At 41.3% G+C, this 16,252-nt stretch overlaps 1 protein-coding gene across 1 annotated transcript; it reads left to right on the forward strand.

Moving 5' to 3' along the window:
* The first annotated feature begins 283 nt into the window (after positions 1 to 283).
* LOC147901178 (putative phospholipid hydroperoxide glutathione peroxidase) lies at positions 284 to 1,802 on the forward strand. The gene is made up of 6 exons (XM_087376510.1): positions 284 to 419; positions 697 to 773; positions 860 to 921; positions 1,059 to 1,177; positions 1,306 to 1,476; positions 1,633 to 1,802. Exons 1-6 carry the CDS (start codon positions 375 to 377, stop codon positions 1,663 to 1,665), a joined length of 507 nt encoding a protein of 168 aa, XP_087232636.1. The 5' UTR covers positions 284 to 374; the 3' UTR covers positions 1,666 to 1,802.
* The last annotated feature ends 14,450 nt before the right edge of the window (positions 1,803 to 16,252 follow it).

Below are 16,252 nucleotides of genomic sequence, written 5' to 3' on the forward strand. Positions count from 1 at the left end.
TTACCGATTTGACAGTGTGAAAAATGGATTTGTCAGAAGATTCTTGCATGGGGGGTGCATAGACATCTTGCACATTAAGACCACCACCTCTTGTGCTAGAGTGGGCAAGATTCTTGCATGGGGGGCGCATAGACATCTTGCACCACCTCTTGCCCTCTAAGAGTGGGCAGAGAGAGGGCGGTGTGAGAGATTTACTTGGGGAGGAAGGCTCAAGGGAACGTGGATTCAAGGTTTCCACGTAGCAACATTTGTTTTGACTTTGAAACCGAAGCGTTCAAAAAGCACATACCTTCACTCTCTTTCCCATCTTCCATCTCCACAGCCATCTCTGCGCTCTCCTCTTTCATCCCTTTTCCTTCTTGCCCTTTCCATCTATGGCTTCCTCCTCTCCCTCCAGCATTTACGACCTCACCGTCAAGGTATACCTTCCTTGCCTCCCTCTACGATTACCTCTCCAAGCCCCTGCTGTGGCCATCGTCTCCAGCAGCACGTTGGATCCCCGCCCAATACGATGCTTATATCTCTAGCCCCCTTGTCCTCCCTCTCTACGCTGCCTTTAGAAGTAGATCTAAGGATACTGTTTGCGCTTCTACACGCCATCAAACGAAGGACGGCAGTCAGGGATTTTTTTCGGTTTGCCTTAGGAAGATTTGATCCTCGACAAACGTCATAACGTCGTGCGGTTGTGAATTACAGGACTTCCGAGGTCAGGATGTCAGCCTGAGCACGTACAAAGGCAAAGTTCTCCTGATTGTGAACGTGGCGTCTCAATGGTACGCCCAGAAGCTGCGTTTCTTCGTGTGTTCTTCTGTTTGAATAATGATTCTATATTGACAGATAACCTCTTTCTCTCTTGCAGTGGATTGACCACAACAAATTACACAGAGTTGACTGAAATATACAGCAAGTACAAGGATCAAGGTTCAATTCTCACACTTGTTTGTCAATTTTACTAGAGTCTGAGCGATGCTGCGAAGTAAGAAATGAGAGCGCAGGGATTGAGCCCTGTCTCAACTTGGTTTCTGGGCTCTTACCTGAAATATTCGTCTTTTGAAAAGGGCTTGAGATCCTGGCCTTTCCTTCCAATCAGTTCGCTGGACAAGAGCCAGGATCGAACGAAGAAATCCAACAATTTGCTTGTACAAGGTTCAAAGCGGAATATCCAATCTTTGAGAAGGTGGGTTAGTTGCTAGCAAACACAAAAATCTTACAGCTAGGATTATGAATATCTATTAGAAACGAGATGAGGCCGTGCTGTCTTATTTGTTCACATAGCATCTTGCAAAATTTGTAAATGTCTGGCAGGTGGATGTGAATGGCGCCAACGCAGCTCCAATCTACCGATTTCTGAAGCACGCAAAAGGTGGAGGGATATTTGGGGATTCGATCAAGTGGAATTTCACAAAGTTCTTGGTGAACAGAGAGGGTAAAGTTATTGAACGGTTTGCCCCGACTACCGCTCCTTCCAAGATCGAGGCAAGTAAAACCTCTTTGTTTGTTTACAGTTTGAAAGCTTCAAACATGTTGCCCCTTGACTTGCAGTGCATTGAAAAAGCAAGTCAGGGAGCTTAATTTCCCCTTTGGTTATGTGAAAATGATATGTTTTTTTTTTCCCATTTGTTGTTGATGCAGAAGGACATCAAGAAAGCGTTGGGAGTTTCGTAAAGCATGCTTTGGAGATTGCGAAAGATGTTTCGCAAATGTATAGACGGAGTTAAGTAAATACAATATATTTCCTTGAGAAACTAATTCATGGATTATTAAAGACCTTTTTCAAGAATAGCAATACTTTTTTTCCATTATAGCATTCCGGCACAGGTCGCATCTATGACCTAACATGAGATCAATGTAGCCAATGTTTAAGTAACATATTTGTCTATGACCTAACATGAGATCAATGTAGCCAATGTTTAAGTGACATATTTGTAACTTTTTATCCACACGTGGTTATTTAGTTGCAAATTTTGAATCAAACAAAAGGGCCCACATTCAATGCTTTTACATGACATGTACATATATTTATTTATAATTGTAAATTTGTACTTGCATAAAACATAAAGTTCCTTATGATCATCGAATCGCGAGAGCATACGGACAAGTATAACCAAATTACATGGTTCCAAATGTAGTGTGAACTTTAAACTCACATCAAATGTAGCTTAGATATGGTGAAGTAATATTGCAAGCATGATATATTCTAATTCCTTCATTAAAGCTAATAATGTGCGCATAAGATGTAATTATCATATGCATAAAAAGGTTAAGGAAGAACCACCTATTCAATTCCAATAAGAATGTAAATAATCATCACTAAAATAACTTAAAATTTACAAATTTAGAATGGCAAGCATAGAAAATGCAGACTTACAACTACAAAGAAATCAACGTAGGAGAAAAACTTAAAACTTAAAGACTTAAAATTTCAAAACCTAGAAATAGACTTATTACAAAACCATTGATCGTTTCGAATTCGAATCAATTACAAATTGAGTCTAATTTTGAAAAGAAAATTCCTCGAGTGAGATTTCACATTGATCTGCATTAGCTTAATCGGCCATTGCGCTCAATTCTTTCCACAAGCTTATGTTAAGCAGGCATCACGCTCCCTCCTATTAATTCAAATACCCATTTTTCCAATGTTATTTGCTTCATCAATGCAAAACACACATGCTTGATCCTCCTGCATCCTTCCACCTATGTGCTCTTTCCTTCTCCCTCTTATGTGCTCCTTCTTCATCCCCGGCCTACTTACTACTCATCCCTCTTGTGTGTTCCCTCCTACATGTGCTTTCCTTTGTCCATGCTTGCTCCCTCCTCCTTTTGCTTAAGCATTGATATGTCGCTTGCCTCCTGTCCTCCTCCCTTGCCCATTCTTATCTTCTATTTCGTCCATTTCATTGTGTTGTCACGCCTTTTGGCAACCTCTATGCACTTTCTATCTACTCATGGTGTCATTTAAAGAAGTACAATTTGAACTTAAAGTTGGATGCTCAATAAGCAAACACACAAGTTTGGCATAAGGAGAGTTCCTGAAAGTGAGTGCCACAAGGTTTGTTTACTAGGAAAGAAACATATTGACCTTTCGATGGAAGGAAGCTAGTATCTTGTAGACCCTTCCACATAGGAGACCCCTCCATTTCAGACAATGCTCATTTTGTTATGTTTGTTGGGGATTAGAATGCTAGATTGCTCGGTTATTGCACAATACAATTGTCAAAATGTAATAATCCATAGAACATCCTCCGTTGGAGCATAGGGAAAAGCCAATTGCATTGTCCTTGGGGCGAGAATGATTACAAGAGCCACTCTCAAATGCAGATAAAAGAAAAAGGTCCTTTGGAAAAACATTCCTAGATTCAACCGTCCTTGGAGAAGGAATGGGAGAAGATGACATGACAATTGCAAAAGCTCAAGGGAACAACTTTTGGGTTCAAAGATAGGAAAAACATCTCAAGCCTATGGATGCTCAAAAGAGGAGAATTCAGACTATCACATTGGTGTAAATTCTTCCAATAAACACTCAACTATGCAACATTTGCGACCTTACTTTGTTTCTTATAAGAAATTGATTTTGGTCTTCTTTTTAGACTTCATGGAGGAGTTGATGGGAGCAATGGACATTCATGATATTGACACTCATACCTTTTGAGAGCTACCATCTCAAGTCCTTGCAATGAGGAAGGACTCCAGACACCAAGGCCTACATGTGTGAGTTTCCCAAGAGGTGATGGACTTCAACGGAATTATAGGTACAAAGGAGATGCTTGGAGGTTGTGATGTTACTAGTGTCAGCCATGAAGATTGCATGACTATATTCAAAATTATCAAGTCTATTATTTTAACAAAGTATATGAAGTCTATACTTCAACTACCAACACTTGGTCTATAAATCTTGCCCGATAAGAAACAATCATGCCAAAGAAACCCTGGACGATACCATTGTGTAATTGGTACAATGAATTGGTGTAGTAAAAAATAGGTTGGTATTCAATCATTTGAAATGAATGGCTTCAATCATGTCAAAATATGCAAAGTGTCATGGGGCCAAATTCTACAAAATGAGAGAAAATGGTTAAAGAACTCCCATCTTTATGTTGTAATTTTCTTAGTTTCTAATGTATCGTCACAAGTTTCTTGTTCATGCAATAAAGTGTAATGGTAAGATGGTTCGTTTTATTAGGAGCGACACACCTCAATTGGTCAAAGGGTACAAGCTGGAGAGGATAAGCATTTGCATTACGAACAAGGCCTTGTGCTTTTGTTCAAGGGGATGTGGAAGTTGTTCAAGATTTCAAAGTCTAAGCTAAAAAGGACATATGGTGGGTTGCTATATTTGGAGACTCCAAAAGAGTGCAAGAGGGATCCTCGCATGGTGGCTCACACGAGGTCGCCTTATAACCATTTAATCTCTTTAAGATCTACTAGTTCACAAAAGGTGGCAATTGTGGGCCCTTGGGTGAACATAGAGATCCCATGATGGGTATTTCCAAGTGTTCATTGCAACCAAAGACCAACATAAGATGGCACTTGCCATTGAATGGGGTATATTTGCACGAGATTTGCACTTAGAGTGATGTCTTTTGGATTCACCAATGCTCCAGCCACATTTTAGAGGTTGATGAGTACAGCTTTTAAAGAATATCTAAGGGACTTGGAAGTTTTCCTAGAAGATCTATGTATTCACTCAAAATGGGATGAGCATCTCCGATACTTAAGGCTAGTATTTGCCAATGTCAGCTATACCAAATTTCCCTCAACTCTCTCAAATGCAAATCTTGGGTTAATCATGGAGTGGTTTTAGGACATGTTGTGTCCACGAATCGGATTTTCGCATAGACTACAACAAGATCAAGCTCATCCTGGAGCTACCACCCCCTACTAACCCTAAAGGAATCCAATGCTTTATAGGAACATGGGCTATTATAGAAGATTTATATATGGTTATGCCGAGATTGCTTGCCCCTTGTATAAGCTTCTAGTGGTATTCATTTGGACAAAGGAATGCCATGATACATTTGTAACATTTAAGCTCACATTGGCCTTAGCTTCTATACTGAGGACACCAAGTTGGAACTTAATATTCCATGTACATATTGATGCCTCAAAATGTGCAATAGGATGCATATTGGAATAGCCAGGTGGGTATAACTTGGACTACCCTATATTTTTTGCAAGTCACCAACTTAATGATGCCAAGATACACTTCCCATCCCCTTTGCCAATCACCCCCCTACTATTAGTCCAGATTGCTTTGTGGAGGATTAACCAGAGAAGGATTGACATCTTCTCAGAAATCCTCTATTCTAATTATTTCTCCATTGCAGCAGACTGTCTAAGGTGTTTCACCTTTTGTTCAAGACCCTGTATAACTCTTCCATGTCATTTTTTGGAGTTGGGATAGGCAAGATATGTGATGCACTCACCCAACTGAACTCTTTCCAATAAACTAGAGTGATGCCTCCCTCTCATTGGATCTCCCTTTCCCATAGGTTAATCCTACTCATGACAAGTTGTTGGTCCTAGTTAGAAACCTAAATTATCTTCTTATCTCCAACCAACTCTTCCATCCAAACTCTCCCTTGAGCCACAATTGACTTCAAATTTGGAGACCTTTCATGGAAAGCAAGTTGGCCTTGAGGAAATATGAGTCACTAAGGGGGTGGCATTTGTGGACTATAGAGACCCATATTGAGCCAAAAGCATGAAAGAGCCTTTGCTAAAAAATAGAATGTTGTCCTTGATGGCCTCAAAGTCTTTTCATACGGAATATTTACTTATGGATTCTTAATGTAATATTTAATTTTTGAATATAAATAAATACCCTTTTTTCGCCCCCCCCAAAAAAAAAAAAGAGAATGTTATCCTGTTTTGAGTGGAAATCATGAGCAATCAAGATCACATTTCATCTGTGAAATAATGCACATTTTGATGACTGAACTCTTGATAATTCATAGGAAATCTACACCATACTACCCCAAATCCAATGGCTAGGCCAAAATCTCAAATAAGAAATTGTGTAATACCATGACACGTATGGTCAAGGCCAGTGGAAAGGACTGGGAGCATAAGCTTATGATGGCATTATAGGCGTATCGCACCATGTACTCCATTTAGCCTTGGTTTTGTGATAGAGGTGGTAATGCCGATGGAATTTATGGTACCAAGCCTAAGGATTGCCGTCATGCAAGAGAGATTAATTGAGGATGCCCTATTGGAAAGATTTATTGATCTTGGAAACCTTGATGAAGCTAGGTTAAGGGCAGCATATGTACGAAAGTTGAAAAGATATGCCATAAAGTGGTGGTTTGACTGCAACTTAAACAATAAGGACCTTAACAAAGGGGACCTTGCATTATTATATAGTGTAAGAAATAATTAAAAAAGTTGAAATATTGAGGTATGTATCCTTATCGAGTAGTGGATGTCACTCCACAAGGATCATGTCGAATTGCAACATTGGATGGAGTTGAAAAGGATGGATATATTAATGACAATAAAGTTAAATGCTACTATGGGCCCTTGACCCAACAAACCCTCCATGCCATTTATCAAGATAAGGAACAATAGAAGGAACTTGCACTCCTAAAGAGGATGAAGCTAAGGCAAGGAATGCCAAGTTTCACCAAAAAGCACCCATGACCATCTATAAAGCTACATTGGAAAGTGATAACACCCTCTAACAATAGATCCAACCAAATTGCTTGTGCAAATACAAGGTTTGAGCCCATTAAGGACCACATCAATGCACTAGTGAATCCGGGTGCTAGTCACAACTTCCTCGCACAAGAGGTATGGAAGCATCTTCCTCAGGTACCCCTTACACCACACCCAGGTATGGGAGCATCTTCCTCAGGAACCCCTTACACCCAATCTTGCAACCATCCAAGCTATCAATGGTCCAACCATACAGGTTATGGGGTATGTTACTCTTAAGGCACTGGTCAATAACCATGTGGTTGTTGATAATAAAATTTCCATCATGCCTGCCATCGCAAAGTGAAGGACAAGTTATATTGGGAATGGCATGGGTTGGAGTATCAACTCTCAGATCAATTGATGGGAGAGGATGGTAGTATTGAAATTCGGAAGCCATACATCTATAGTATCTCTTTGTCTTGAAGTTAAGAATGGTAGTTGAACTCTGGTGGCTAAAGCCATTCCCTTGACATCCACCCTCACTGTTCCAAGTGACACATCCACCCTCTCTATTCCACCCTCATTGTTCCAAGTGATGCAACCACCCTCTCCTCGTCATACACCCACCCTCAATAGGAAATACCAAGAATAGTGTATGTATAGGTGAGGAAGAGTTTGCTGCAAGAACAACACATGTTGAACAAAGCACAACACTTGATGCTACTTCCACGTGAGTCTTCCAACACACAATTACATTCTCAAAGGGATCCTCAAATATGAACCAAACCATGACAACAACTTCACTAGGTTCTACTTAGATGTCCTCAGATTCTTTTGACTCCCTCAGTAGCCCTTCCATGAACTTAATTCTATGGAGTCTAACCCATCATTTAATTTCAATAATAGACTATCTACCTTGAAATCTACCTCCCTTACTCCATCCACCACTACTACTCCATCTACCTCTGCTACCCACTCCACACCCCTTACTCCATCCATCATCCTCCCAGGACAAATGAATATAGAGGAACTCCAAAAATCAGCCCCCCAAAGAGAAGAAGAAGAATCCTCTATAGTACCTCCGCTCTATGCATAACATTTAATCAATTTGTCAAACATCTCTCCCTTGGGCCAGCAATGGGTAGACTCCTTGGGTGGATTAGTGCATTCCCAATTCCACTACAAGCCCAATGACGAGATCTCAAGCTCTTCTACCAGAATATAGCATACCACAATTCTCTGCAGGATCCAGAGGTGGTGCCTCATCTCAAAGCCCTTAGTCTTGAAACAGTAGCAAAAAATATTCCGTACTACTTAGACCTCAAGGAAGTGGCCAAGTTCATTGACCACTACAATAACAATACCAATAGTAGTTTCCTTGAGAATGAGTAGGGCCAAACACTCCACTTCTACCTTAACATCGATGCTCCCCGTACTTTTGGAGCTGTTCCATAAGGATCAAGGCATGGAATAAAGGATGAGGAGAGGAGTCAACTTCAACACCAAGAAGCACAAGGAAAACATTTCCTTTGAGGATATAGAGACTTAGAACTCATGAAACTAGCCAATGCACTTCAGGTCCTCACCAGAGTTGAAATAGCCAACTACCACAATGCTCTGATTCCAAATCTTCTACTTTGGCTATCCGACCCCCTACACTATAAATCCAAGTGGGCCAACCACATATTCATAGAGCTAAAAGTGGCATGTGGTGATCATGGATAAAAAATCAAGAATTCGATGCTACTCATGCTGATTATATATCACATGTTAAAGAAGGATATACCATGGGAAATTTTGGACATGCCACAAAGACATCAATGATCTCCTCATTTTCACTCTCATCCCTTGCATGAGAACAACCCCCTCCACTAGGCACAGAAGGCTAGGGGGTGTCCAGTTAGGCATTAGGCACGAGAAATTTTTTGTGTGGCTATTCAATGGGTGCATATAATGGCAGATCTTAACAAAGAAAGGTAGTAGCTACTACCTAGGAAATCAAAACCATAGGTCATGATCCACTTTCCAACAACAACTCCTCTAGCCGCCCAGCTCTTCTTGCAGAAACACCCTGTACAACAATCGCCAGCCCAAAGGGCCTCGGTAATGATGATCATCCAAAACTGGATGATATCTCCAAGCTCCATGATCCACTCGCCCGAGACCTCAAAATCCTCTGAGTGCAAATACACAACAATAAAGGGAAAGATTCCCCCTGAAGCACCAAAACCACATACTAGTCCCAATTGGATCAAACTCTCAAAATCCCTGGGCCATTGCTCCCTTTCAAGCTATCTTTCATCAAAGGAGGATAAATAACTACATCCAAGAATCCGTAAAAGGATTAAATAATGGAGGATAATTTCATGGAGTACCTGGTCAGCTTGACTCGAACAACCTTAAATATCATCAAAAGGCACCAGAAAACTCAAGTGGTCACCTCCATCAACCTCGTCCTCACCAAGCTTTAATAAAACCAGCTCATACAAGACCTAAACACCAAAAGGGTGCAAAATCTTCCTCTCCAAGCTGTGGGTGACAAGCTTGCCCAAATAGCCCAAGCTAATCAAAACAACGCCATCAACCTCAAGGAATGGCTTGTTCAAGTAGAGGAAAACTTGCCTTTGAAAAAGCTCATGTGGATACCTTGGAATGCCAATGTGCGCAGAAACTAAAGAGAGCTTTATATCTTATCGCCACACCATAAAGCAGGCTTAGCACAATCAAAAGAACCAAATTAAGGCCTTTGCATGCATAGATAATGGAAAACTACAAGAGTGCACTACACGTCCAACAACAACTCCAACAAGCTCAACATGCGCCTCAAATGGACCCAGTGATGGACAACCAACGCTAAGAGGAGCTTGATTAGTTCTTGGGAACACTTAGCTAAACAAGCAATGCACCCACGTATATTAGAACAAACCCTCCATAATTACATTAATATACTCACAATGGCCTCTTTATAGTACCACTTAGATCTGAATAATCCCCTATTGCTTGACTGCAAGCTTGACTGCAAACTAACCCTCCTCCGTCTCGTCATTCCCTCTACTCACACCCAATTATTGCCATGGGATTCTTCAGTGAAGACCTAGTATTTTAAAAGGATTTTGACATCAATCGACTCCTGCTTCATCCAATCCTCTTAAATTTTCAAGCACGGTGTTGTATCTTGCAACAGTCTTCTAAGTTCTCCAATGACAAAGGCATTTACAAAACTAGCTAGTTTGGAGTTGTGGCCTTGTAGCTCACATTCCTATGCCGAAGGCCTGGGGTGGTTGTAGAAATGCGGTGACAAGCAAAGTCCATACAAGGAATTACCTTGTCTACAATAACCCGACTCAATACCATCCCATGGACATAATAATTTTATATAATAGGGTTTTGGCCACCATGCAAACCATGCTTGAAGTTGGATTTAGCCACTTTGAAACCAAGCATGGGGCCTACCCTACCAACGTTACCGAGGTAGAGTCAGAAACCAAATTAGCCAATTTTGAATCCAATTTTTAAGCCTCATCATCAAATCCACTTCTTGCACACATTTAAGTCTCTACATCAATGCATCTGACCTAGCACCTAAAAGGAACAAAAGGAAAAAAAACTATTTGCTGCTTCTCATCTCTCAATGCTTGGTCTAGCTTTATATCAGAGTAGATTATTTCATCTATAAAGGAGAGAACTCCAAAGCAACTAGTCAAAGCCAAGCCCAAAATTTTCTGACTAGTTCCTACTCGGAGTCAATCCCTACACTCACGTACAGTTTTAGGACATGTGATGTCCTGAAAACAAACTAACTAAACATCAGTGAGAAGATTTCAAAGTGTTCATAGGCATATGCATCCACCAACATGTCAAACATTCAATGCAGCTACTATCATTGAAGCAGTACAACAAAGGAGATCGATCTAGCAGAAATTGAGGGAATTTTTATGGAAGAGAAAATCATCGTGGTGGACAGTCAAGTCACATGCATTATGCTAATGAACCTTAGAATATGTCTCTTGCAAGTGAGGATATGTAGAAGATTGATACAATGTACATTGACATAGATTGTAATACCAAAAGGGAATGCAGCTATCAGGTGGATCAAGCAAATCAAGATCCCTAGTACATAGACAATGGTGCATCATCTCACATGACAAAGAATCAGGAATGGTCATAGAGATGAAACCATTAGAAGGACTTCGACAAAAGTAGAATGTAGGGCACCCACAACTATAAGAAAATAATACAACGTCTATGCTCAATAGGTAACAGGATCTCTATGCAAGAGAGAAAACAAGATAGTATGGAGAATCAAAAATTTGATTACTGTAGAACTAATACAATAGATGGCACTGCCTCCCAGCCATGCGCTCCTGTGAAAGAAGCTTCGATGGCATGCTGGAAATAGTAGAAGACAGAGGCTGAATGCTAAGGAATCAAGGTTGATGTAGCTAGTGATGAAATGGGCTTCATGGGCTTGCTCTTATATAGCCACCAGTTGTAGTCGGTTCGGCTCAATTGGGTGGCCGACCCAGTCCACCCAAAACGGTCGGTCTCGAAATAGGCCACCAACCATACGATAGAACCGGTGTGCAAAATAGAGCAACCGTCCTACGGTCACCGTTCAGCCCACAGCCATTCGAGATCATCTGAGGCTCCAAACGGGCCCCGCATCCCGAGAGTGGGCTCAGTCAAGGGATGCCTTCCCGCACTTGCATGTAGCCTAGTTGGCAGTGTGCCAACTCTATTTGAAGCCATCCAGCCATCAGGCCACACATGGCCCCCATCTGGTGTCCAAACCAGGACCTACCGGATAACCGAGCTACTCAAATGCCTTCTCCTCATATGGGGGGCTTACAATTAGAGTTAGTTGGTTCCCGCGTAGTTACACGAGAGTGGAGTATTGATATCTAACTACAACAAGTGCATGTGAGGCTATATGGCTCAGAAGTCTATTGTCAAAAATAGATTACTTTGATGAGTCAAAGCCAACAAGAAGCTTGTCACCGTCCATAAGTTCCACCATGGGAAACTTTATAGCTCTGACAAGGTGAGAATACAAAAAACCTCAAGTTCATTATCAAGAAGGTAGTAATAGTTATCTGCCTTCTTTCCATAGTACAACCCCTTCACTACAAAACCACCAGATGCAATGATGTTTCCCCATCCATCCTTCAAATTTCGATTCGCAAGCTCCTTCTTGGCAGTGCACCATAGGACATAGAAATCTGCACCCTCATCCTTTTCTACCTCTGCATTGCTACCTCTACATTGACTCTAAAATTGTCTCCAACATAGAGAGCATCACTCAGTGTATCATGATGTCCTTCATATGCAGGATCATCACAAGGGTTTTCTTCAGCTTCCATGTCCTCTCTAGGGACAATAAGTTGATATTCCCAACCTGTCACATACGCTTTATTGCAACATCTATTCCAAGAACTTGAAAGGCAAGCACAACAATAGCTTGACAACTTTCACGTTTTGAGCTTTGTGCATTTGTGCTCTGAGAATCCAGAGACCGAGTGTAGCGATCGCACCAGGGGAATAGGAGCATAGTCCCATGCTACTAATTTATCCACTTCTCCTAGCTTCACCTCCTAGAACAACCTTCTTATATTCCTTTTTGTTGATGTGGATAGGAGGCCTGAGCTCCATTTGAGAGATCTGAACATAGAAAACTCACCGCATGAGTAGCACAAGTAAGCTTCTCTGAATTTTCCTTCAATTGCTTATATGTCAAGGCTCTTTTCACAATAGCTCTTGCTCCATCATGCTCACCCTTTCCATGTCCAGAGCCAGAAAAATTTCATGTCGTCTTCAGGTTAGTTAAGGAAGGATACCTGAGAGGTTAGTTAAGGCAAGCAATGGGAGTGAGAGGGGGGGGAGCAATGGGGGATGAGGGGCAAGCCGTCTCACTTTAAACTGCCCCTCATCCCCCATTGCTCCCCCCCCCAACCCCCCCTTGCACCCATGTGCACACACACCCCCCATTCGCCCATCCCATGCCCCCCCTTGCGTGCATGTCGTATACCCCCCCCTCCTCATCCCCCATTGTGCCCCCCCCCCATCCCCCATTGTCCCCCCCCCTTCTCATCCCCCATTGCCCCCTGCACCATCTAACCAAACCCAATGTTGCTAGTGCTAAATCTTGTCCTGCCAATCGATTGTGATGTAGCATAAAACAATGCTGAACAAACAGAGTATCATGCACCTTGTCACTCATCAGAGATGTAGAAATGGATGGTTTTTTGAACCTCACCTCTTGTCCAAACATATGTTATTTGAACAAGAATAGTGACTTGGTCTGAGTGTCAGTGCATAGATTGTATCTCATTTTGTTCCTTAAAGGTGTAATTTTCTGCAAAATCCACCACAGACACCACAACATCTTTAGGAAACCTTTGCAGACACTCTTTAAATTGTTCAGCTTGCCACTTGTATATGAAGTTGTGCTTAATGAACTTCTTCATGAAATCCCAAGACATCCATAATAAGGCACTACAGGTCATTTTCTTGAATGTGAGCATCTTTCTTCTTTTTTCCTCCCCCTGTTTTCCAACAGTTACATCTAGATCCTCAAAAACCTTAACGGAAACATGGTGGGTAGAGTCAACCTTCTCTTGTGGGCAGGCCAAAAATTGTTTTGGCCCACAACTAGTACATTCTCCCATGAGGCATTCAAGTGATGGTACATGCTTCCTGAAGGCTTCTGACACAATACACTTTCCCAAAAGCATGTAATGCCATTGTATGTATGATTAGAAGTTTTACAAACAGCTCCAGTGTTGTCCCATCCACATATTGCACAATTGTAATAACAATGCGCTGCATGCAGAACAGTGTTGGGATGATGCATGATATTGATGGAGTCTTTCAAGAAGGCCATTTGGACATGTTGAATGCAGCAACATGTATATCTGTCCTTCAATTTATGGACAAAAAATGGTTTTAATCGTTCAAATGAGCGTTGTTGCATTGTGACGTCTAGATAATTTTTCTTGAACTCTATAAATAACTCAACCTGCACATGAAAACATCCCAATGTGATCAAAAATTTTATCTACAAAACTGATCAGATTAGGATCAAGCATCAACAAGTATGAATAGGCACTAACAGGTACTAATTAGTAGGTTTAACTAATAGGAACTAACAAGCACTAAGTGGGGCAATAACAAGCAACACTAGCAAGCAACACTAATTGGCATTATCAGGCACTAACACGCACTAACAAGCAAAAACAAGCAACACTAGATAGCATTAAACTAATAAGCACGAAATAGCATGTCATTAAGTAGTACTAACTAGCAGGTTACTGAACTAACAGGCACTAACAAGCACTAAGTGGGGCAATAACGAGCAACAACAAGTATTAATAGGCACTAACAGGTACTAATTAGCAAGTTTTTGAACTAATAGGAACTAACAAGCACTAACAGGCACTAACAAGCACTAAGTGGGGCAATAACAAGAAACACTATAGCAGGCAACACTAACAGGTACTAATAGGCACTAGCAGGCATTATCAGGCACTAACAGGCAAAAACAAGTAACACTAGATAGCATTAAACTAACAAGCATGAAATAGCATGTCATTAAGTAGTACTAATTAGCAAGTTACTAAGCAAACATGCACTAACAACCACTAACAGGTACTAAGAAGTAGTTTATTGAACTAACAAGGCACTAACAAGTATTAACAAGTACTAATTAGCACCAACAAGTATTAATAGGTACTAATTAGTAGATTACTAAACTAACAGGCACTAACAAGCACTAATTAGCACCAATAAGTATTAACAGGTACTAATTAGCAGGTTACTGAACTAGCAGGCACTAACAAGCACTATGTGACAGTAAGTGGAAGTAACATGAAACATGTAGCACAAACAAGCACTACTAAGCACCACCAACTTATATGTGGCATTAGCAAGTACTAACAAGCACTTATAACCACTATTAAGCAATAATAGGAACTACAGTGTCACAATAAACATGTTGAGATATCGAGCTCCACTCGTGATATGCCAGGGTGACCGTTGTGCATTTATGTCACCAACTTGTTAGCTGTAGATGCGGTTGGTACACCACCCACGAATAATAGCTAGATGACAGCTATCCTTATGTACTCTAGTTCGTGGCTCAGTTAGTATGCCACCTTAGTTAGTTGAGTTTGGTTTGAGACCCACATATAGGGTTCTTCTATTTCTTTGTACTAGAGTTCTTTTGGCTTACACAACTAAGAAGAGGAAAACTATTTTCAACCTCCACCTTTGTGTGTATTCCCCCATTGTGTATGTGAGAAAGCCGCAAGTGAGGCTCTTTCCCTCTCTCCCACTATCTTCACATGGTATCAGAGCCTAGTTCGTGGTAAGGAGCTCAAGAAAGCAAACCAAGTTCGCGGTGTCCTGGTAAGAGGACCAATGTTGCTTTTCTTTTTCGAGTTTGGGAACAAATCTCTGCAGGTAGCACAGCCGAAAAGTGCAAGAGTGCATTGTCTCTAATTGAGATGCCCTTCGTGGTGTGGCGAGAGGGCAATATATGCTGCGGGACATGGCGAAGCCCTTGGTGACTTTATTTTTCTGATTCGACGCCATTTCGGGGCCCGTTTTGGTGGCGGAAGATTTTTGCAGGCACTGAGAAAAACGCCTTGTTTTTGCTATGCGACCACTGCTCTACAGGTCGGTGAAAGGTTGCCGCAGAAATTGCATCGTATGCCTATGCGTAGAAATACTGGGAGTTACAGAATCATCCTTATTGCCTGTTAATGCAAAATCGTCACTAGGAAGTGACTGTGTGGTCGAATACTACTTTCCTTAGTTTTGCAGATTTGCCCGTGTGAGGCAGAAGCTGTGTTTTTTGCAGTGACAGAATATTTTGCAGTGTTCTATAATGGCCTCTGATTCTCTTTCACAGATTGTCACTGAAATGCTTGACAAGAACAACTTCCAGGCATGGAAGTTCAGAATGACGAATTTCCTTATGGAAAAAGGCTATTGGGAGTTCATTACAGGAAATGAAGAAGAACCAATTCTTCCTAATGTTCCCAATCAACAAGAAATGCAGGCATTTAAAGGATGGCATGAGAGAGCCAAAAAAGTTATGTACTGGCTGTCTATCAGTATTTCGGATTCTATGATTGTGCATATTCAGGATGCAAGTACGCCAAAGGAGGCATGGGATACTTTGGCAAAAATGTACAACACAAATATGCAAGCCAGGAAAATGCAGCTCAAGCATGAGTTGCACAATGTGCAAAGAGAAAATATGAGCATCAATGACTACCACATGAAGGTGAAGAAAATTGCAAATGCACTTGCTTCCATTGGGTCGCCAGTGGAAGATGATGATCTAGTTTCTGTGACCTTGAATGGTCTAGGAAAGGATTACGCATAGTTCCGGACATCCATTACCGTCCATGAAAATTTTCCTGATTTTGAGGAGTTGTTTACTCTTCTAATTTCTGAAGATCAGAGAAATGGTGGTGCATCTTCTTCAGGAGGAACTTCAAAAGAAACTATCTTCTACTCAAATGCTGGAAGAGGTAGAGGCAGAGGTAGAGGAGGCCAATCTGGAGGCTGTGGTAGAAATCAGAATATGCAGCAAACTCAAGAAAACCAGTCC

The sequence above is a fragment of the Dipteris shenzhenensis genome, chromosome 6 (assembly GCF_047967505.1).
Source record: "Dipteris shenzhenensis isolate YYH24624 ecotype China chromosome 6, Dip_SZ_1.0, whole genome shotgun sequence".
Taxonomy (NCBI): domain Eukaryota; kingdom Viridiplantae; phylum Streptophyta; class Polypodiopsida; order Gleicheniales; family Dipteridaceae; genus Dipteris; species Dipteris shenzhenensis.